The 21,944-nt window shown below is 37.7% G+C and overlaps 1 protein-coding gene across 5 annotated transcripts in view; it reads left to right on the top strand.

Annotated features, from left to right (window-relative positions):
* Positions 1-21,944, top strand: part of CDIN1 (CDAN1 interacting nuclease 1) — a 172,736-nt gene that overhangs the window by 38,471 nt on the left and 112,321 nt on the right. For 3 of the 5 annotated variants that reach the window (XR_006101537.1, XR_006101536.1, XM_042446448.1), the window contains exons 2-4: positions 5,467-5,512; positions 6,323-6,387; positions 17,045-17,105. Coding sequence is in view for 2 of the 5 variants with exons in the window: in XM_042446448.1 (XP_042302382.1) it covers positions 5,467-5,512; positions 6,323-6,387; positions 17,045-17,105 (172 nt within the window). In the remaining 3 variants the exon portion in view is untranslated. Of the gene's footprint in view, positions 1-4,891; positions 5,074-5,466; positions 5,513-6,322; positions 6,388-17,044; positions 17,106-21,944 lie in introns of those variants that run through there. The other 2 variants (XM_042446449.1, XM_042446450.1) reach the window with 2 other exon arrangements.

The raw sequence follows: 21,944 nt of genomic DNA, 5'->3' as shown, positions 1-21,944 counted from the left end.
GGCATCTTAACCACTAAACCACCACATCCCTTAGTCTGTACTTCAGACAGCCTAAAAGAAAAAGGAAAAAAAAAAAAAAGGGGGGGGGGGGATATCCTTCAAGAGATCAAGCCTGACCTATCCCTGAAATCCAGGATTATCATATTGAGTCTGTTGCACTTTGGCTACCTCATGAGAAGGTAGGACACATTAGAAAAGACAATAATGCTTGGAAGGGTAGAAAGTAGTAGAAAGAGAGCAAAACCGCATGCCAGAATCGATGAGGGAGGTCACAGGCAGTTTTGTTCAGAAGTGTTTGCCATTGCTCTCCTCTGAAGAAGAGAGAGTGTGACTTGCCCAAGGTTACCCAGTGGGTTTTTGCAGCTGAGTGGTCTCCCTGGTTTTTTTAAATGCGTGTAAAATATAATAAATAAAACATTTAGTTTCAGTTGTGTTTTGACTGTTCAGCAGTTTGTGTTTTCTGTAGATAGTTCTACTAAATTGTTACGTGTTACAAAATAAACTGACTATAATCATGCTGTTACAAACATGTTTTTGTGTGATTTCTGCTCTGGTTGTAGCTATTAAATCATGCACATGTAACACGTGGTGCATACAAATGCTAAATATAGTAGCTACATGAGGCCAATGTCATTAACAGTAATCAACATAATGAAAGCTACCTGGTTGGTTTTCATAATTAATTGCTTGAAAATAACACACTTAATTTACAGTTTTCTAAATTTGATTATATTACCTATAACCAAGTGGCAGCAGCATGTGTAGGTGATCTTTTCCAGGTTTTTAAAATTGTGTTAATGATGAGGAAAATATACAGACTGAACTGAAACCTCCTGATGTTGATGTAAATATTTCTAGTATAGATTCATATATGTGTGTGTGTGTGTGTCTGATTCTACAATGACATTCTTAGTTCACTTCATAATTGTAATGGTTTTATATTGACTGTTGTAGGAGACAATATAACACTGTTTTGTTTGACTGAAGAAAGCCCAGGGTAGCACAACAAACCCGGTCTAGAATCTATATGACCATAAGACAAATACTTTCATTAGTGTAGCTAAAAGCAAATGAAAGATTTAATCAACAGATGCCTGCAAATCATAGGATAATACAGACTATATTGTGATGTGTATGACTGATGTTTTAGACTGCTTTTAGGAGATTTTAAAAGTACAGTATTTTAATGTATTTTTAAAATGCTTTCAATCTTTGTATTATTTTGTTGTTGTTTAATGTCTTTAAGTTATTTCCAGCTTATGGCAAACCATACAATCCACCCCATTCGCTTAGGTCCTCTGGGAAGAATGTACTGCAGCTAAAAAAAAAAACACACTAGGTTGACTGTGGTTACCCAGAGGGCCTTTTCACCTGCTGCCCCTAAATTATGGAATGTCCTGTCGGAGGAGATCCAACATATAATGGTTTTAGATGGCTTTAAAGAGGCTATCAAGATGGATCTCTTCTGACAGGCCTTCCCTGAATAATTTGCTTGGTCACTCCGGGGTGCTGATGTGAACCAACCTACTGATTATCTTAAGATGCTCTTTGTCTTGCCTCTGGCTATTTTAATTGATTGTTGCAATGATTTAATTAGATTTTAATATTGTTATGTAGGAATTATTATTTTGTTTTGAGGGAGGAATAGTGGGATTTTTAAATATTATATAATAATAATAATAATAATAATAATAATTATTATTATTATTACTTATACGTATTTTATTAGGATTGTAAGCCACCTAGATCACATCGGAGAGGCGGGATAAAAATAAAATGTTATTATTTTATTATTAAGATGAACCTATCATGAGGTTTTTGTGGCAAGTTTCTTCAGAGGGGGCTTGCCATTGCTGTCCTCTGAGGCTGAGAGAGTTGACGTGTCCAAGGTCACTCAATGGGTTTACATGGCTGAGCTGGGAATCAAACCCTAGTCTACAAAGTCATAGTCCCAACGCTCAACCTCTATGCCATGTTTGCTCTCTTTTATTGTTTTTTAGTAATTTTTTATTAGTTCATTAGCTCAGGAGCCCTTGTGGTTGGGAGGAGATAAAGAAATACTATCAATCACTCAAGTTACTTACTGGATGCATTATATAATGGTGCTAAGAAACATGCACTGAGAAACAGGTGAATCCCTTACTCCTGATTTACCTGGTCCACATTTAATAGGATCCTCTATCATGTACCAGTATGAGTAGGATTGTTTGTGCAACAGCCATGTTGATGTGCCAGGTTTCTTTTCTTGGAAAGGAGTCTCTCATACTTCTTCAATTGTCGTTTACGTCTCTTAGAATATAGAAGCATTTTATTCAGGCCCTAAATTCTGTAGTTAGAAACTTCTATTTTAATTAATAATTGTATTATTATAGTGGGTGAATGTTAGCTTTAGCTGTTTCATGTGGATCAGAAACTAGTGCATATGAAAACAATTTTCTGAAATAGTCAGATTAACCTTTTAACCTTGGCATTTCATTTAATTTACATTTTTAAGCTTAATATCTTGAGGTGTCTTAAAATATAGTCAGTCATAAGAAAAGATTCTGAGGAGGAAATGAAGATCTTTCAGGAAGAAAAGATACCTCAGACATAAGAGTATCCTGTTAAATGTTTATAAATGAAAAATCATTTGAGCACTATCTTCTTCAGGCAATTTCCCTCTGTCTACTGTTAGAAGGTATTGGCCAACCAGGTCAAGTATTATTAAAGTTCAAGTAGCCCAGAGGGAAAAGTAATGGCCTTGTGCTACTATGAATTTTAAATGTTGCCATTTCCGTGTATTGCACCATCATCTGTTCTCACACATCACTAAATTGTATAAAAGTTGTTAGACGAACTTGAGTGTCAAGGTCGTAGGAATGATGACTCTTCTCAACCTTTCTCCCCACCAGAGTTTTATCATAAACCTGTCCTTGTACTACATGAGATAAGCATCAGGTTGTCACACATATTTTTCTAGTTTATTGAACACAAAGTGTGAGGCTGAAATATGAATTTTATTTTCCTACAGTTGACTTCATTCTTTTAATTTCTGTCAAGAATACAATTAGTTTTTTTTAAAAAATCTCGTAATAAACATATTTATCTGCAAACAAATATCTTTATAGAAGTGTTGTATGAGCAGAAAGCAAAATATAACGAATACAAAGTACAAAGCAAAGGATAATGAATGGGAGGTGCTTTCATGTCCAGGCACTTGTGAAGGATAGTACAACTATAATCAGACAGAGGGAAGCAGTAAGAATAACTTGATCAGTACCTTGACTTGTAGGTGAAAAACCATGTGTTGCTCTTTGTCAGGTAACAGAATGCCTTGTGTCCAGCCATCACAATCTAAATCCATTGTAGTTATTTTATAGATTGTTTGGATTTTGTGCCAGAAGAAAGGCAGGATATAAATAAAATACATACATAGGTATAGCCATGGTTTTCCTTTAGAGATATACAATGAGAATATAGCCCTGTAGTTCTTTTTCTCCATATCAAAATTTACCAAACAAGTTATCAAAGAGTGATTATATGTGGGCTCAGTCAGGGAGGCCATGGCCCTGGGACTGCAGGACCTAAGCAGAGCAGTTGAAAACAGGAGGTCTTGGAGTTGTCTCATTCAGAGGGTTGTCATGAGTTGAAGTACTATGTAGATATCCATGAAGAATAGATTGGGATGGTTCTGCATGTCCAGTAGGGCACTTAATGGAAGTGGAGCATAGTGGCATAGAAAAGATTCTACCCATTTCTGTGAATGGCTACATCTGGTCCTCTACATGTGTAGGCTGTGCAGGTTCAATTCTTTGTGACAAGGATTGCATCTGCACTGCTAAAATAACCCAGTTTGACACTACTTTAACTACCAAGGCTTCATGTAATAGAATTCTGGGATTTGTAATTTTGTAAGATATTCAGCCTTCTCTGTCAGAAAGTTCTGGTGCCATAACAAACTACAAATCCCAGAATTCCAAAGCACTAAGCCATGGCAGTTAAAGTGGTGTCAAACTGGATTATTTCTGCAGTGCAGATGAAGCCAGGGTAAAATTCAAATTAGGATCATTTCCAGATCAGATTTCCTTAAGATCTCAGAAGATACTATTGTTTTATTGCTTGTAAAATAAAGACACTATTCCAGAATATTATGTTAATGTTCAGTAATGATTTTAGGATGCTTTTAGGCCAATATTGTCACTGTTATTCACATTCAACACTTGGAAACACAAACTCAGAATTCAATTGAACTATTTAGATTTGTTGTGTTTTAATGTAGGACTATTGAATAGTCCTACATACTTGGTGCCTCAAGTGGTTAAGACGCTGACTCTGTGGATTGCAAGACTGGCAGGTTGGCAGTTCGAGGCCCAAGTGCTCCGTTATTTAAAATGGAAAAAATGAAGGTTTGCTTTTTGGATTTTAAAAAATATGTGCATAAATATTTTCAAGCCATGGCTGGTTTAATCCATGGATGCAGAATCTGTGGATACAGAGGGCTGGTTGTGATGAGATGAAGAAACAAATTTGTAAAAGGGACAAAAATGTTAATTATTCATTTTGCTTTCTGTATTACTGTATATAGTAAATTTATTGAAACTATAATTTGTTTTAAGTTGCATCAAGAGATAAAATATATCAGAACTAATTAATTGTGTTTGAGATGTCATGAGGAAGATATTTCCACAGAAGACAATTGAAAATGGTAGCTGTGTTGTATTGATTGCCTTTTTTGAGGGAGGGGAAAAGTCTTGTCCCATTTCTAAATGTTAACTATTCTGAGAGAAAAATCCTCTCTTGGGTGGGGGGATGTTTTCCAGGTTGCTTCATTGCCAGGTGTTTGGCATTGAGTGGAGCTTTAAATGAATGAAGCTTATGGCAGCCTTTGGAAATGACCGACTCCAGGGAATCTCAGCTTCCTGCTGTGAAAGTTTCTATTTTCAAAGCAGATCAGTTTTAGTAGGAATGTTACAGTGGCCCCATATGCTGCTTCTGACAGAGAGCTAAGTTTCTTCCTTGAATATGAGACAGCTACTGAAGAGGTTCCCTTGCTGCTAACAAAATGAATTTCAATATGTTGCCAATGAACAATCGGTATGTTTCCAACAGCTAATGGAATTTAGCTCCATCCATGGCTAATGGAAATCTGCTTTGTTTCCTTTCCTAGCTTCAGAATGTAATACCACTATCCCACTTTGTGGGCTCTATAGCTGGAAAGGTATTGCCCATGCAACTGCTAGCTTGCTTTGAAACTCCTGCTAAATTTTATCCTTGCTACCTTCTTCATCAACTCTTTTTCTTACTGTCTCCTTGACCTAGTAGTAGGAAGCCTTTGTCTGAGGTGTTCATCTGGAACAACTTTTCCACACTTGTTTTCATGTTCTGTTAGATTACAGGGCAGCAGGCCTACCTTTGAAGCTCCTTTCTCTTTTGTTTCTTTGCAGTGCACTCCAGTAATTAACTTTGTCCTTCTTTTATTTGTTCCAGTCAATCGCAGTCCACTCTGCTGAGCATCTTCTCCCAGGAGTACCAGGTTAGAAGTTTTTTCCTTTGTGAGGGTTGACAGGTGCCTAATTGAATGATGAATGTCCCTTTATTTCTTTGTAATTGAACTGCCAGCTTTCTGATTGGTTTGGAGGATGTTCCCCTTTCCACATCAAGCACCGCCTGAGTCTCAGTGGATGGCTGCCAAGCCTACCCATCCATCTGTCTAATAACATCTAGCCTTTGCTTATTTGGTGGACCTGTAATAAATTATGCTAAACCATTATTATTCTGACAATAATAATTTCCCCGTGTTGCGTGGTTCCATGTGCTAAATGTTTGCTGACTTGCACTGTCAGTGCTGCTTTCCATGGCTGACAGAGATGATGATAAATGACCATTGCCGGAGTGGCAGAAGGCAAGAGAGGCAGAAAATGGAGTCATTTATCATGAGATGACAGGTGTCAGTCAAGTGGCAAGTCTCAATGGAATTACTTTTTGTAGTTTTCAAATAAGTTGTTTTTAAGCAATGTTCTTCCTGGTTAAAAATGCCAATTGAATTGTAAAACCAGAGTGCAGAGGACTGGGATAGAATTGATTTGAAGGGAAATTAATATAAAGGTTGAAAGAGAGAACAAGTTTTTCAGTGCCCTCTGTAACCCTCAGCAAACTTATTTAGATTCAATTACTGTGACCTTACTGCCTTTTACATATATGCTGTATTGCAGTACAGTCAGAATATGTTGCATTCAATCAATAAATGAAAAATTATTTCTGCATTTAAGGGTTTTCTTGGATATTTGTGCTTTGTTTTAAATCTGTCTTTGGCATATTGTAAAGCTTTTCTGTTGTTTTTCAGAAACTGATCAAAAGAACACATGCCAAACATCACACTCCAGAAGCTACTGAAGCTTACTATCGAAGGTATGGTGGAGTGGGTACCTGCCAATTTCTAATCAAATTATAATATGAAACATAATTTCACTTATAGCATATACATATAAATCTGTGAAGATGTACAGTTTTATAATTAAGCAGCATTCAGATGAGATAATGGGAATGCCATGTTGGTACCATCAATTGCTGGACTTTCTGAAGATTTCAATGGGGATTATGTACTTCTAATTCTATGGTGAATTTTGCCATTGATCTATGGTAATATTCTTTATTTTATATACTACGTATGTTCTTGAGAAATTGTGCTAACCTTAGTACCATGAATGGTACTTGTGACGCTTAGCTATTAACCATGTTAAGTGTGTCTGTATTATAAGAAACATGATTTTAGCTACTCAGTCATTAAATGAAAAATGACTTCCAAAATACAGTATAGGGTTTTTTAATAACTTAATTTGTATATTTGGGGCTGTGCCTTCTTTGGAAATGCTGATGCCAAAATCCTGTTTTAAAAGAGGCATAAACCTTTAATATGTCATTTGATAAAATTGTTACATGATTATGTGCACCTGGAGTTAATAAATTGTAATTGAAATTTGTTATAGGTTATCTGTAGCTCTATTGACATAGACATCTCAGGAACATAATTGGGGCGTATTGATATCTGGTAGAGATGTGCAATTAAAATTTTACTATATAGACTGACATCTCAAGAGTCTGCATGGCAAGTGAGATTATACCTGTGATTATCGATGTCTGATACTCATAACCAGACACTGCCCCAGTAACCAGACTGCATGACAAACATTAGAATTTTATATCTAGGAGAAAGTTGACTACATGTTACATATGTGTATTTAACAATACAGTAGAGGGAACCTAGGGAGTACAATCTATTATAAAGAGGAAAGAGGAAATCAAATGTTGTCAGACTTACACTCCAGACTTTAAGAAAGCTAAATGCAGTAAATGTAAGGAATAGCTAGGTGAGATCCCATGGTCAAAAATGCCCAAAAGGAAGAGAGTTCAGTATGGGAGGAAGTTTTTAAAACATGGAATATCAAGGACACAACTGCAAACAATTCCAATAAGAAAGAAATGTGGGGTGTGCCCAAAGAAATCAGGATGGATGTATAGAACGTTTTCAAATGAGTTGAGATTTAAATGGAGACATACATGAAATAGAAGAAGGGAGAAATCACTGAAAGGAATACAGAATATTAGCCAGTGTTTGTAGGGGAAATGGTAGAAAAGCTAAAGTTCAGAACAAGTTAAGGCTTGCTAGAGATAATAAAAATAATTATAAATGGGGAGGGATGATTAGATAAGTTTGGAGTAACAGGAAGAACAAGAAAATGGTAGAGCCAGTGCATGGATAAAGAAAATGGTAAAATGCTAACAGAGGGCAGAGAAAAATTCCTATGTTGCTTTGTTCTTCTCCCAAAAGGAGAACAGTTTTCTTTTCATACAAATAGAACAAATGGTACATTAGGGAGATTATAGCCCTAAATATGTAAATTAGAATATTTAGCTACTCTAATTTAGGACTTTAGGGCCAGAAGAACTACATCTAGTGGTACTAATGGAACTTGCAGATGTAGTCTCACAGTCTCTGTTGATAAACTTTGAGAATTCTTAGAGATGGGGGGAGGTCGACTGGAAAAGGACAAATGTTTTCACAAAGAGGAAAAAAAGATCTGAGAAAGTATGGAGTTAACTTGATTTCAGTACCAGGAAAGTTTCTAGACTACATCTTTAAACAGTCATTCAGTGGGTGCTTATAAAATCCTATAATTTCCTTGGTTTTCTCCTGGATATAAGTGAAATGTGAGGTACCTTAGGGTTCTTTGTTGGGTCTTGGGTTATTCAATACATTTATAGAGAACTTACTTACCAAATTTGTGGATGACACCGAATTAGGAGGGGTAACAGGGGAAAGGACAGAATTAGGTTTCAAAATGGCCTTAGCAGGCTGGTGAGCTAGATGAAGACTAATAAAAGGAATTTTAACAAGAATAAATGTAAAGTTCTAGATTAGGCAAGAAAAATGAAATGTGCAAATATAAAATGCATTATATTTGGCTTGACAACAGTACATGTGAAATGGCGCATGGGTCTTAATCAACTCAAATTAAATGGGAGTCAGCAGTATGATGTTGGTCACTAAAACCAATGCAACCTAGATTTCGACAACAGAAGTATAATTTCCTGATAGAAAGACGTCAAAATCCCATTCTATTTTGCTTTGGTCATACTTCAGTTAGAATACTTGGTATTGGCCTGGGCACAATACAGTCAGCCCTCGGTATCCATGGGGATCCAGTCCGGATCTCCCCACAGATACCAAAATCTGCAGATGCTCAAGCCCATGTTGTCCCCAATGGCAATTGGCAGCATGTGCACATGGCTGCACCACCATCGGGGACAACGAATCTTAATGGCAGTGCAATTGCATGCACTCGCTGCCACAGGACGGGGGGCTGTCTCTAAGGGCAGCACAGCCACAGGCATGCACTGCTATTGGGTCCAACAGATGCTTGCTGCCAGTGAATGCTTGAATCTGTGAATGGCGTGTCCATGGATACCGAGGGCTGATTGTAGTTCAGTTGGGATACTGACAAGTTGGAACATGTCCAGAGGAGGATGACCTAGATGGTAAAAGATTAGGAAATCAAGTCCTTTCAGAAACATCTTAAGGAACTGGGGATGTTTAGCCTGAAAGAGAGAAGACTGAGATGACATGATAACTGAAAGGATGTCATGTAGAAGAAGGTACAAGCTTGCATGTTGCTGCTCCAGAGCCTAGACCATTAACTAGTAGATTCAGATTGCAAGAAAAGATAGTTCATTTAAACTTTCTTAATGTAAGAGCTGTCTGACAGGAATACATTGCAGGTCTTTAAAAAGAGGTTGGATAGCATCTTTCAAGAATGTTGTAGCTATGTATTCCTGCATGGCAAGTATTTGGACTAGATAGTCCTTGAGATACTTCCAATTCTATAATTGTATGGTATAAAACCAGCTGTAGTACTATATTTGTTTCTTACAATTTCATACATTATGCTAAAGTTGAAAGAGTGGTGGTAATCTTTATTCCCTCTATATGTGATTGTTGATGGAGTAAGAATAAAATTACCTAGAGTTATAGGCAAATTAATAAGGAAGGTCTTGTTATTTTAGAGCTGTGTGATATGTGAACACTGCAAAAGATGTCCCAGATACAGCAGTTACATTTTATGATGCATATTATATGAATCAAAGGGATTATAAACCACTGATATACTTTTGTTATTTTAAAATGCTATGTATGCAATGATGTTTGTAAATTACATTGATTATCCTTAATCCCATTACTGGAATTCAGATAATTTTAGTGTTTTTAAAATTTATTCTTTTTACAGAGGTGATATTGAAACTGCCGAAGGCACTTTAATAATAGATACAGACTGTTTCTACCCAAGCCTGTCATACTCATCCTATTTAAATATACATGTAGCTTATCTACATGTATGGACACACGTACTGTATTTTCTGGCTTATATGACTACTTATTAACCCAGGAAAATCTTTTCAAAAGTTTGGGGGGTCGTCTTATAGGGCATGCACTGAAACTTCCGAGCTCGAATGGAGTATCTTGGTTGCCGCATATGGTGGGGGGAGCTCAAAAATGGCCATGGCCGCATTCCCGCCGTATGCAGTGACCGTATGAAAGCAGCAAGGGTGGCACTGTACAAGTATGGTAGAAGAAAATTCACTCACAAGGATTCGTGGAAAGAACTTAATGCGGTCCTGATGACGAGGTGACGGGGCGCCTCACTGGGAAGGTGTAAGTGAAGGACAGAGGAATCTGCAGGCGTCCGGGATGCCCGGGGTATGGAAAAAAGAGCCGTGTTTGTGCTACCGTTCTGATAGTCTTGGAGACAGGGAGGGCTGGGCAGGCAGGGAGAGCCCACCAATCCAAGCAGGCTTTGTATACAACAAGTTTTCCTGCGAAGTACCTGCATGTCATAAGTATTTGAGTTAAAATTACCATATTGAAATCAAATCTGATGTTTTTTTAATTTTTATTTGGTGTGCGTTGGAAGAGGGGTAGTCTTATACAGTGAGTATATCTCAAACTCTATATTTTCACTGGAAAAGTTGGGGGTCATCTTATACGCCCAGTCATCTTATACGCCGGAAAATACGGGTATTCACTATACAACTTATATAAACTTTACTAAATATAACACAAATCATCCATACCCCATCTGTTACTTCCTTCTTTGCAGCTTTTAATAAGTTTTATTTGTCTGAACTTACTCTTTTAAGAGGCTATCTTGTAGTGAAAATATAACGTTCTTTTTCCTTTCTTTTTTAAACTATAATTAGCACCAATATATACATTTTCTACTTCTTTCCCTTCCAAACTGAGTCTACATTTAAATTTCCTTTTATAGCTTACTCTGGCCCGTTACACACGGGCATCTTAGGAAGGACTCAGTCCATGCTAGGGTTAGAAAGGGGCGTCTTTTCCAGACGCCCCTAACCCTACCACGGACTGAGTCCGTAACAAATGGCGGCGGCCATTCCACACGGCCGCCGCCATCTTGACATAGCGGACGCTCTGCGTCCGCACGTCGCACCCCGGAAGTGACACCGCGAATGCGCGACTAGCGCCTCGTGGCATCTCTTCCAGAGCCCAGGAAGGAGCACGATTTTCGCGCTCCTTCTCTGCAGCATCTGGGAACCTTGCCGTTTGGCTGCTACAGTTCCCGGACGCTGCAACCGGAGGCGGCAGCAGACCGCCGCTTCTCAGCGGTCTGTAACGGGCCTCAGTTTGCTTTTTAGTCTTAACTTAAACCCATAAAAACCATTTCCCCCCATTTCTGACTTAAATATTCTATCTAGAATCTTTTTCCAATCATCAATATTTTTAGAATTATCATTTCTTAATCCTTTTATTTTATCAGCTTCCAATAAATCTAATAGCTTTAGTAGCCATTCCTCCTGAATTCCCAAATTGAAAATTAAACTTTAATTCCTAAATTAAAAATTAAACTTTAAATGTAAAATCTTTTTAAAAAAATGCCAGATGATGATTAAATATTATTCTCTCTGTGGCATTATTGGCCACATCTGCACTGCAGAAATAATCCAGATTGATGCATTATTTGCCATGGTTCAATGCTATGGAATCCTGGGGTTTGTAGTTTATTGTGGTACCAGAGCTCTCTGACAGAGAAGGAAAATATCTCACAAAACTACAAATCCCAGGATTCTATATTATTGAGCCATGGCAATTAAAGCATTGTCAAACTGCATTATTTCTGAACTGCAGATGCAGCCATTGTTTCATTATGGGACTTGAATAGAATACTGGATTTAACGCTGATTTAAATATTGAAAAGGGCTAGATTGATCCCCTACCTGCTGTACTGCTCTCAGCATGTTAAGAACCTAAGGATTTTAAAAAGGGGGGCTGGAAGAGGTTACAGTATTGTTTGAAATTGTACTCTTTTAACTGTTTTTTGTTTGTTTGCTTTAAATTATGCTTTAAATTGTTTTTATATGGTTTATAATTTAATTCTGTTTTGGGGTGCAGTACAGACCGCCAAAAAGTGGTGTACCAGCGCCAATACACTGCTCCCTCGGGTTACGAAATTAATTTGTTCCGCGGCCGCTTTCATAACCCGAAAAGCCTTCGTAAGCCGAATTGCCATAGGCGCTAATGGGGAAAAGCCGCGTTTCGTGCGAAAAAGCGCCGAAAAGCACCAAAAAAATTTTTCGTAACCCGAAAAACATTCGTAACCCGGAACAATTATTTTCAATGGGGATTTTTCGTATCCCGGAAATTTCGTAACCTGGGTATTTCGTATCCCGAGGTACCACTGTATTAGGGTTAGGGAGCACGCACCGTCTACACGCTCCCTAACCCTAATATGTACCGCCGGTGGCATAATGGTGGCGCCCTGTGTACACGGACACCACCATTATGACATCACGGTCATGCCACATCCGCACGGCACAGGCATAACGTCTTCGAACCACGTCAGGCCACTTGTGGCGGCCTGATAGCAGCGCTGGAAGGAGCTCCTTCTTGGGGAGCGCCTCGTTCCCGCAGCCACCAAACAGCTGCTGGAACGAAGCCAGGGGAAAGGGCCCAAGCGGCCCCTTTCTCTCCTGGCAGCGGATCCCTGGGGTGTCCTGGGGCATGAAGCCCCAAGGACAACCCTTTTCGGGACCAAGGAAAAGCAGTATTTTGCTGCTTCTCCCTGGTCCTGAAAAGTGCCGGATTGGGGCCTTTGGGCTGCCGCTGTGGCTGCCCTGGCCCCAATATGTGGCACAAAGGGGCAGTCTGTATCCCGCCAATGTTGACTTTTTATGCTTTTAATTATGTTGCAATCATTTTAATTTGCAAGTCATTTACATCTCAATTTTAAGGAAAAGGTGGGATGTAAAAATATGTAAAGATACTATTACTACTACTATGAATATTGGATGAAATCAGGAAGAAATAACATTATTATGCTATGTACTCCACTACAGCTGGGAAAACATATCTTTTGTCATTACTGAAGAGCTTGTGTGTGCACAAAAGAGTTTGGAAACCCTGTTTTATCAACCCTATCCTGCATTCATAGAATCATAGAGTTCGAAGGGACCACATGGGCCATCCACTCCAACCCCCTGCCGTGCAGGAACTCTCAAACAAAGCATCCCCAACAGATGGCCATCCAGCCTCTGTTTAAAGACCTCTAGGGAAGGAGACTCCACTACACTCCGAGGGAGTCTGTTCCACTGTCAAACAGCCCTGTCAGGAAGTTCCTCCTAATGTTGAGGTGGAATCTCATTTCCTGTAGCTTTCATCCATTGTTCCAGGTCCTGTTTTCTGAAGCAGCAGAAAACAAGCTTGAGGATGGAGTAAGCTTGTTTTCTGCTATTCCAGATAATAGGAGACAGAGCAGTGGATGCAAATTACAGGAAAAGAGATTCCATCTAATATTAGGAAGAATTTCCTGACAGTAAGAGCTGTTCCATAGTGGAACACACTCCTTCTGATTGTGGTGGAGTCTTCTTCTTTAGAGGTTTTAAAACAGTGGCTGGATGGCTAACTATCAGGGGTGCTTTGAATGTATCACTCCTTTTTGGGGCAGAAAAAGGGCACCCTTGTTGCCAGCGCTGCAGCATTTCAGCAGCGTGGCACATGTAAATGTCTTTTTGCCAAAATGCAATAAAGCTGCCACACGTGTGGTCAGCCATGTGGCTTCCTAGTGGCATGGCGGCATCAGAGAGTGCGGTGTCTAAATGCTGCATTCAGATGCCACCCCAACCTGGTGCTTATTGCGTGTCTGTTTTTCCCCTTGCCCTGCTTTTACCATTTTAAAGCTCTCCCTCGGTTTATAAGGGCTAGGGTCCCAAGTGTCTTCCCCAAACTAATTCAATATCTTAGGTAGCATGCTTGCCTTTGTTTATAATGTCTACAATTCAGTCAGAGAGAAACATCTGTTATAAAACATAAACAATAATTTTATTAAATAACATATAGCATGAAAGTATCTTAGGTGGGCTACAGGTGTTTATCAGACGAGCTCTTAAAGAGGTACTATTCCAGTGTGACTCCTCTAGCTGCCTCCTGTTGCATGCTGGGATTGGCAGTTTTAAGGAGGGGTATTTAGAATTCTCAGGCAGAGAAGTTCAGCTCCTTAAAACTGCCAATCCCAGCATGCAACAGGAGGCTGCTAGAGGAGTCACACTGGAATAGTAGCTCTTTAAGAGCATAGTGTGATAAACATCATAATAGTCAGCTTATTGTGGTTATATTAACATACACTTGCAGGCTCATCACAGTCCCATCTGTACTTTTTTAAGTGACTTCTTCTAGTCATAATCCCTGTCTGACTCTTACTGACTCACAGTCAGATTATTTATCTGACTCTCATTGAAGCCAAGTTAGATTCTTCATCTGACTCTCATTGAAGAACCTCTCACAGTCACTTACTCCTTCTTTTATACCTTCTAATTCCCCGACAGCCCCCTCTCACAGTCTGCCTGAACTGTGATTGGCTGCCAGGAAGCCAAATTCTCATAAGAACTGCTTCACAGTTACAACAACAACAATTAACAATAGTAATAGTAGTAGTAGTAATTTAAAGTATTCAATGCAGGAAGACAGCTCCAATAAGTAAAGAGGATTCTCTGTCAGAGCTAACCCGAGGAACATATTAAGGAAGATCACCCTGAAGGCCAACAAATGGATAGAGACTTGACAATATTTAACTGATTTTTAACCAATTAAAAAATTGGCCAGGTACACAGCAAAAACAAGCATATTCTGTGTTAGATATACTGTAGTTGTATAAGTAAGCTCAACAAGAGCTTAGGTCATCCAGTGCTGATCAACAGTGTCTGATGACAGATAGGTTCTAAAACATCCAAAAGTTTTTCGATTCTGCAAGAATTTATAAGAAAAGCAACATTGCCTTTGACAAAGCTCTAGTCTCAGCTATAACATCAAGAATATAGTAAACAATGTAACTATAATCCATCACATTTTGAATTATCCTTTATCAAGAAAATCTAGAATATATATATATTCTAGATTTTCTTGATAAAGGATAATTCAAAATGTGATGGATTATACCAGGGGTAGGCAACCTGCGGCCCTTTGGAACACGCTGCCCACAGAGCTCCGCTCGGCCACCTCCCTGGCCCAATTTAGAAAGGACCTAAAAACCTTTCTATTTCAGCTTGCATTCCCCGATCAAAGTCCAGTGGGCCTCCCTTCCTCTTCTGTGGCAAAGAGGACTGGCTAACGGGGGTTTTATTCTGTTTGTGTGTAATTGTTTTTAACCCTGATGTATATGTTGTTTGATGTTTTGCTGTCAACCGCCCTGATCTATGGAAGGGCGGTATAAAAAATAAAAATTTTATTATTATTTTTTATTTATTATATATATATATGAAAAATGTTGTGAAACATAAAATCGTATATAAAATGGCAGCTGTACATTAAATCGCAGAAATCAAATAGGCTTGTAAAAATATCTAAACATTTCTAAAATGAAAAAAAAAACACAGTAATATTCTATAATTTAAGGAGTATGTTAATAGAGTGTGATTCCAAACCATGTAAGAATACTAATACAAAAAGAAGGTACCAGTGATTACTAATTTAAGAAGATAGTTTTCTCCTTATAAACTATGAAAATTACTAATATATGCCCCCTGGCATGGGCAAATGTTTCCAGGAAACAAATGCATCACTCTTCCCCCACCCCTCCTTGAATAATAGGTTAACAATGTTGATGAAACTTTTTCAATCAATCTAGCAATGATGGTTAAATATTTTAAGGAATAGATTTGGTTTTGGCTAATACATTATAAACCACATTATAGTGCTGAAAACACTATAAAGCGGTATAGAAATGTAAGTGCTATTGCTATGGTTTATGTGAATGACTGGTTTTGCCACATGATATATAGGAATTGTCAAGTTACATAAGAAACATATACATATATTCTGGATTCTCCCAATGAAATTAGAGTCAAAGTATGTTGGATTTTATTAAATGTTTTCTTTGGCCTAATTATTTTTCTGTTTTTTCTTCTGCTACGTTTGATATTTTCATCCTATTGTTCACATGTATAAACAGCAGAGCATCCTAGCTTAGCTGTTTAAACCCTTCATTTAAGAGACAACTAATGGAATTTAAAAGGATAGGACCCCCAGTTGGATTCTTCCAGGCTAGCATCACAACATAACCTCTGACTGTATTCTTTTGTCTTCTCAGCTGGGTGCTTAACAGGAAGTGAGCAGTACTGGGTGGGATTTTGATCATATGAAGCAATGGAAGTTTGCATTGCCAGAAGAGTTGAATAAATTCCATTCTGTTGCTGGAATAGTCTGAGCCTTGGTCTCAGGAGACAGAGCTGTGCATCAGGTCTTTTTCCTTTTGAAGGCCTAAAGTGTGCTTTTGCTTGAACTAATAGCCATGTTGGCTTTGAGTCTGCAGTATCCCTAAGAGAGACAACTCCTGATTCATATCTACATCAGAACATGGCAAGTTACTATTTTTGGCTTTCAACTCTCAGGACCCCCCCCCCCCACCAGTTATCATGGACAGTAGTCATGCTGGGTTTGGAATTGGGAGAGTTGACATTAAAACAACAACAACAGCCTACCTTCAACAATGCTATAGAAATCCTTCACACTGTTTTTGGACTTAGACACATTTTGGGTCATGTGTATTAGGTTGCACTGATACACACCAATTTAATAACGGAAATTAGAAAATTCAAACTGATATGGGGAGATGGTAATAATCAAAGGGTTTCCTGCCTAATTGCCTGCCATTTCTCATCTCTTCAATCATAACACATTGGGGTGAAATTGTAGTTCCCAAACAGAGCAGTCTGGTGTACCTTTCAATAAAACAGATATAATTTGGAAAGCCTAACATCAGACACAATTGTTTGTTGAATTTTAACAATGCTTTAATACATTTTTGATTTATTCACAGAGAAAGAAGTATGAGAAGAGTTTTGTGATCAAGAACTGTTTCACAGACATTTATATTTTAAGCTAACCTGCATGCTCTTTAGTCATTTTCTTTCTGACCCTAGCAAGAGAAAGAGCTATTAAGACTTCAGTGCTGACCTTTTCTTTGAATCTGCAGCAGCATTTTATTTTTGTCTTGTCTAGGTACCTGAATGGAGTGATAAAAAATGCAGCCTCTCCTGTATTATTGGAAATTGCCAATGAGGTAATCATTTTTTTAAAAGTCTTTTTAATTAAAATTAATGGGCACTTATAGTCACTTTTATTTAGAGTAAAACAAACCAGGCTTCAAGGCGCATGTTACCTGTTGTTTACACTAATAAGACAATTATTGTATATTGATTAATATGATAATGAAATTTATTCCTTACTTTAGAGGTACATGATGTTTCTTGATTCACTTTAATTGTTTTAAAAGCTGGTTTCCCCCTTCTTTTAGAAACCTAGAAAGATGCAAGTATGAGGTGAAAAAACTAGGAACAAACATTTTAAATGATTGATTCACTTGGGTATTTTAATAATTTAGGAAGTTAATTTCATCAACAGGTTTGTTTTCATAAATGCACTGATAATGTAAGATGTTACAATAAAGTTCAAAACAAGCATGTTTTAAATCTACCTGTTTTGCATACAGATAATTTCAAAAGTAAACAGAATAATAATAATGGTTCTTCAGTGGGATACAAATAACTAATAATGTCACTTAACTTTTTGGTTTTGATCATGTTTGTATTTTGTTTTGTATTATTTTGACACATATTTAATGGTACAGTCAGCCCTCCTTATCCACAGATGTTCTTATCCACAGAATCAAGCATCCACAGCTTGAAAATTATGCCTAAATATATAAATTCCAAATAGCAAACCTTGATTTTCCTTTTTATATGAGGGACACCATTGTATTTAATGGGATTTGAGCACCCACGGATTTTGCTATCCATGGTGTGTGTGTTTGTGTGTCCTGGAACCAAGCCCCAGCGAATAATAAGGGCCCACTGTACAGGAAAAAAATTTGTGTTGTTCACTGGTGGAGAGCCAGGATAGTGTTGTGGTTTGCGTGTTGGACAGCAAATCTGGATGCCAGGGTATGAGTCCCTACTAGGCCATGGAAATCCACTGGGGAGCTGAGCAGATGGGCCAGGATAACATGGGCTTAGCCTGTGCTGTCCTGGCCCTTGGTTCCTGAGTTGGTCCCCCCACATTGGCATAGTGACAAGAGGAATGTTTGCAAACACATCCCCACTCCAAACTGGGACATGCTACCATTGCACACTCCTTACTTTGCCATGCCATTGCTAGTACTCAGAAGCCCCCCCAGTTCTGATATGAAGATGGGGCACACAGCTGCACCTTTGTTCTGAGTAGCAGTGACAATGCTGCAAGGTAAAGGTGAGTAGGTAAGCAGCCAGTTTTCTGCAGAGTTTCCAAGAAACTCCATGGCAAATCAGGGGTCAAATTACCCTAGGCTAACAGGGCAAAGCCACTGGATCCATGTCTGATTTACCAAAGTTTTTGGCCTGCATCATTTTAACTAGACAATATAGAGGCAGAGAAAACTCAGGTCTTTTGGCACCTGCTGACAACCCCTGGGTGACTTTAGGCAAGTCATACTCTCTCAACCTCAGTGGGAGGCAAAGGCAACTCCCCCTCTGATCTAATACTGCCAAGGAGATTCTGTGATAATTCACCTTAAGGTTACTGTAAGTTGGAAATGACTTCAAGACACAACAAAGTTTACTCATGATAGTTACTGTATATACTCATGTATAAATCTAGACATTTTAGTCAAATAATTGATCTCAAGAAACCGAGTCAACCTAGTTTATTATTTTATTTTATTTTTAACCCACCTTTCTCCCAAGGTGGGACCCATGGGTCAGTATAAGTACTGTACTGTACTTTAACTCTCATTTTAAAAAGTGAGCCATCTCTTAATGAAACGCAAGAGTATAATCTGTCTTGGAAGCTCAGTCTCCCCTCTATTCGTTTATCCATCCAGCCTTTAGGGTCAGCACAAATAGTTATGTCTTCTGAACTTTTGTAAGTTCTTTGGCATTGTTTGCCTTTGCTTCATCATTTAGATCCTTTGTTACGTGCCCCTAGGTTTTACCCTGGACTTATCCATGGGTCATATAAAAATCAATGATTTTGGCTCCAAAACTGGCCCTCAATTTATACATGAGGTCGACTTATAACCCACTGCAGCTGGAAAGAAAAGAAGCTTTAGCCTGAGTGCAGCCTGATCAGTGAGACTTGCTTAGATATTCAGCACCTGCACTTCTCTGTTCCTCATCCAATAGGGTTGTGGTTGGTTTCTCTAAGGGGAAGTGTTTGCCAGAACACACTTGAGTCGGTCTTGTCCATTACTCCTTCTCATATTTAAGGAGGAAGTTTGTGAAAGCAGCTCTATCACTACAGTCACAAAACTGTATAATTCAGATAGATCACCTGGGTAAAAGTCTGTATTTTAAAATTTCCAGCATGTTTATGTAAAGTAATAACACCACCTTTTTATTTGAATTTGAAATTTTTATGCAAGGCTTAGAAGAATATAATAAAGTACATGCTTGTGTTGTTTTGCAAATGCCAAGAATAGCAGTAAAGCAAAACATTAATAATTGCATTATAATTTATACGCATGAAATATAAAGGGAGATATAGCAGCAAGTCTTATATGTTACATGGGAAAGGAAGTATGGTTTTCTCAAAGCTTCTGTCTGGTTTACACAGCTGTAGTCAGCAAATAAGCAATTACTAGATGGTTTTAATGGTCTATAAAGTGTCTATACGCTGTAATTATAGAGTTAACATATGAGAGGGATTGCTTTGTGCTAGTGCCAAAGGGTATTTCTTGAGGTTTCTGACAGATTTCAAGTCTACACTGCTTTCTTTATTTTAAACAAAGGAATTACTGTTAAAGAATGGCTCCTTAGTAAATAACACACATTGCATGGGGATTAGCATAGACAAGCACCTCATGGGTAAAAAGACATGCAATGTTTATAGACTTGTTTGCATGTGCTTTTCCTTTCCTCATGCAGTTCTCATACCCTTATAGATGATGCACATAATTTGTGATAACCTGAAGTATGTCTCTGTTCATATACTGTACTTGTATATCTTAAAAATTCATACTGTTATGTTTTTTTTAAAGTTTAGAGAAAAATAAAATTATCGTTAAACAAAAGTTTTTTTAAATAACTTTATTTATTGGTAGTAGCACAGTACCCGGTTTGTATGTAAGGTGATTTTTTTTGTGATTCTGTTTGATGCATTAGGGAATTGTGGCAATAACAAGCATGGGATTACTGTTTCCATAGAATCAAGCTGCCATTTTTATATGATAGTTAATATTTAAATGGCATACTGCTGCATCTGCTGACAATTGGTATAATGGTAATACTTTATGAGTCAATATATATTTAATCAGTGGAAACTGTAAAAATTGATGAGAAATGTATAACATAGCTGCATTACAATGTGTAGTACCTCTCTTAAATAAGAATAGGCTGTAGTTTAGTTTTTGTGAAGTTATAGTGAAATTTCATATGCAATATGTGTTGACTTTCTATGTATAGAAGTTTTTTATTTAAAAAATCTTCACAAACTCTAACATTTCTTAAGAATAATAAAATTAGTTACCGTGTTCCCACCAAGCAAATATTTTCTAGTGGGATTTGAAGCACTATGAATTTTACTTACATGCTAAATTCTGACATGAAGCATGATAGCCCTATTTCAGAGAAAGATGGGTGCATGATTAATATGAAAATTAGGGAGATGCAAGTACCTGAACTAATAAGGTAGTCCTTATTCAGGCTGGACTACCTTCAGTAATTTCACCATTTTTCATGTGTCAGCTCTGATGTGGGTTACTGGAAATAAGCAGGTCTGTAGAAAGCATTTCTTTCTACTTGGGGAATTTAAGGGCATTCAAGCACATATACATTTCGAAAAATATGTACAAATGAGAGGAGCTGTTTATATCTAGTTTCTAAAACAAAATAAAATTCTATATTGAACATATGGAAAATTTAAAAAATTGTCATCATGCAAGTGAAGTGAAAGTGTATCATAAAACTATCATTAGATTATCATAATCTGATACTGGGTGTTTTTATAGGAAAAAATGCTGGTATTTGGAAGGTGACATATCTCATAGCCTTAATAAATATGAAACAGCAATAGCTATCTGAATATAAACTTCCAATATTTTCAATGTATTTCCACATGCAGTTTCCTCACACACTTCCTGTGACATCAGTAGTAATCAGGGTTGGTCTGCATAGGTCCCATCACTATCAGTGGAATTTAAAATATTTCTATGTAGGATCAAAATCTATATGTTTATACCATTTAGATTAAAAAGTAAAATATTAAATTGGATTAATTTTTATTTAAGATCAGAAAATAAAATCCATGTTTGATTCTAAAGTATGGAAAAATGTCTTCCCAGTAAGTGTTTCATCTTTTTCTTTTTACATTTTTGCTTTAATAAGATGAGATTTTGGTCAGTAAGTGAAAGTACAGTGCTTCCCTTACGTGGGGGATCCGTTCCAGATCCCCACGCATAAGGGAAATTCTGCATATACACATGTCCCATTGTAAACAGTAGCCACGCACACCATTTATTTACTTGTCACGCGGCTTCAGCGTAAACTTGAAGCTGCGTATAGTGCGGCTGCGCTGTACCTCATTTTGATTCCATTCTTACTGGTTTGATGCTTCTGTTATAATATTAGTTTCATTCAACTTACACTGAATTGTGTGTTTTTGAATGAAAACTTAACAGTTGGAACCATATATCTTGTACCAATGTTATTTGGGTTTCTAATACAATAGTGAACTTGAGATGCTGAATCAAAGCATAGCTGTTACTAAACAAAAGGGATCTATTATTTGCATGCATGTGGACTTCAGGATTTGCTGAAGCAGATACATCTTTGTATGAAAGGCAACCTATTTTTTAAAAAAAATAGCTCAGTGAGAACTGAGCTAGTGCAATAGTCTCAGGATACTGAATGTGATGTGAGGCCATACACCA

This window comes from Sceloporus undulatus, chromosome 1 (assembly GCF_019175285.1).
Source record: "Sceloporus undulatus isolate JIND9_A2432 ecotype Alabama chromosome 1, SceUnd_v1.1, whole genome shotgun sequence".
NCBI lineage: Eukaryota > Metazoa > Chordata > Lepidosauria > Squamata > Phrynosomatidae > Sceloporus > Sceloporus undulatus.
The sequence above is the reverse complement of the archived record's forward strand: the minus strand, read 5'-3'. Positions and strand labels throughout refer to the sequence as shown.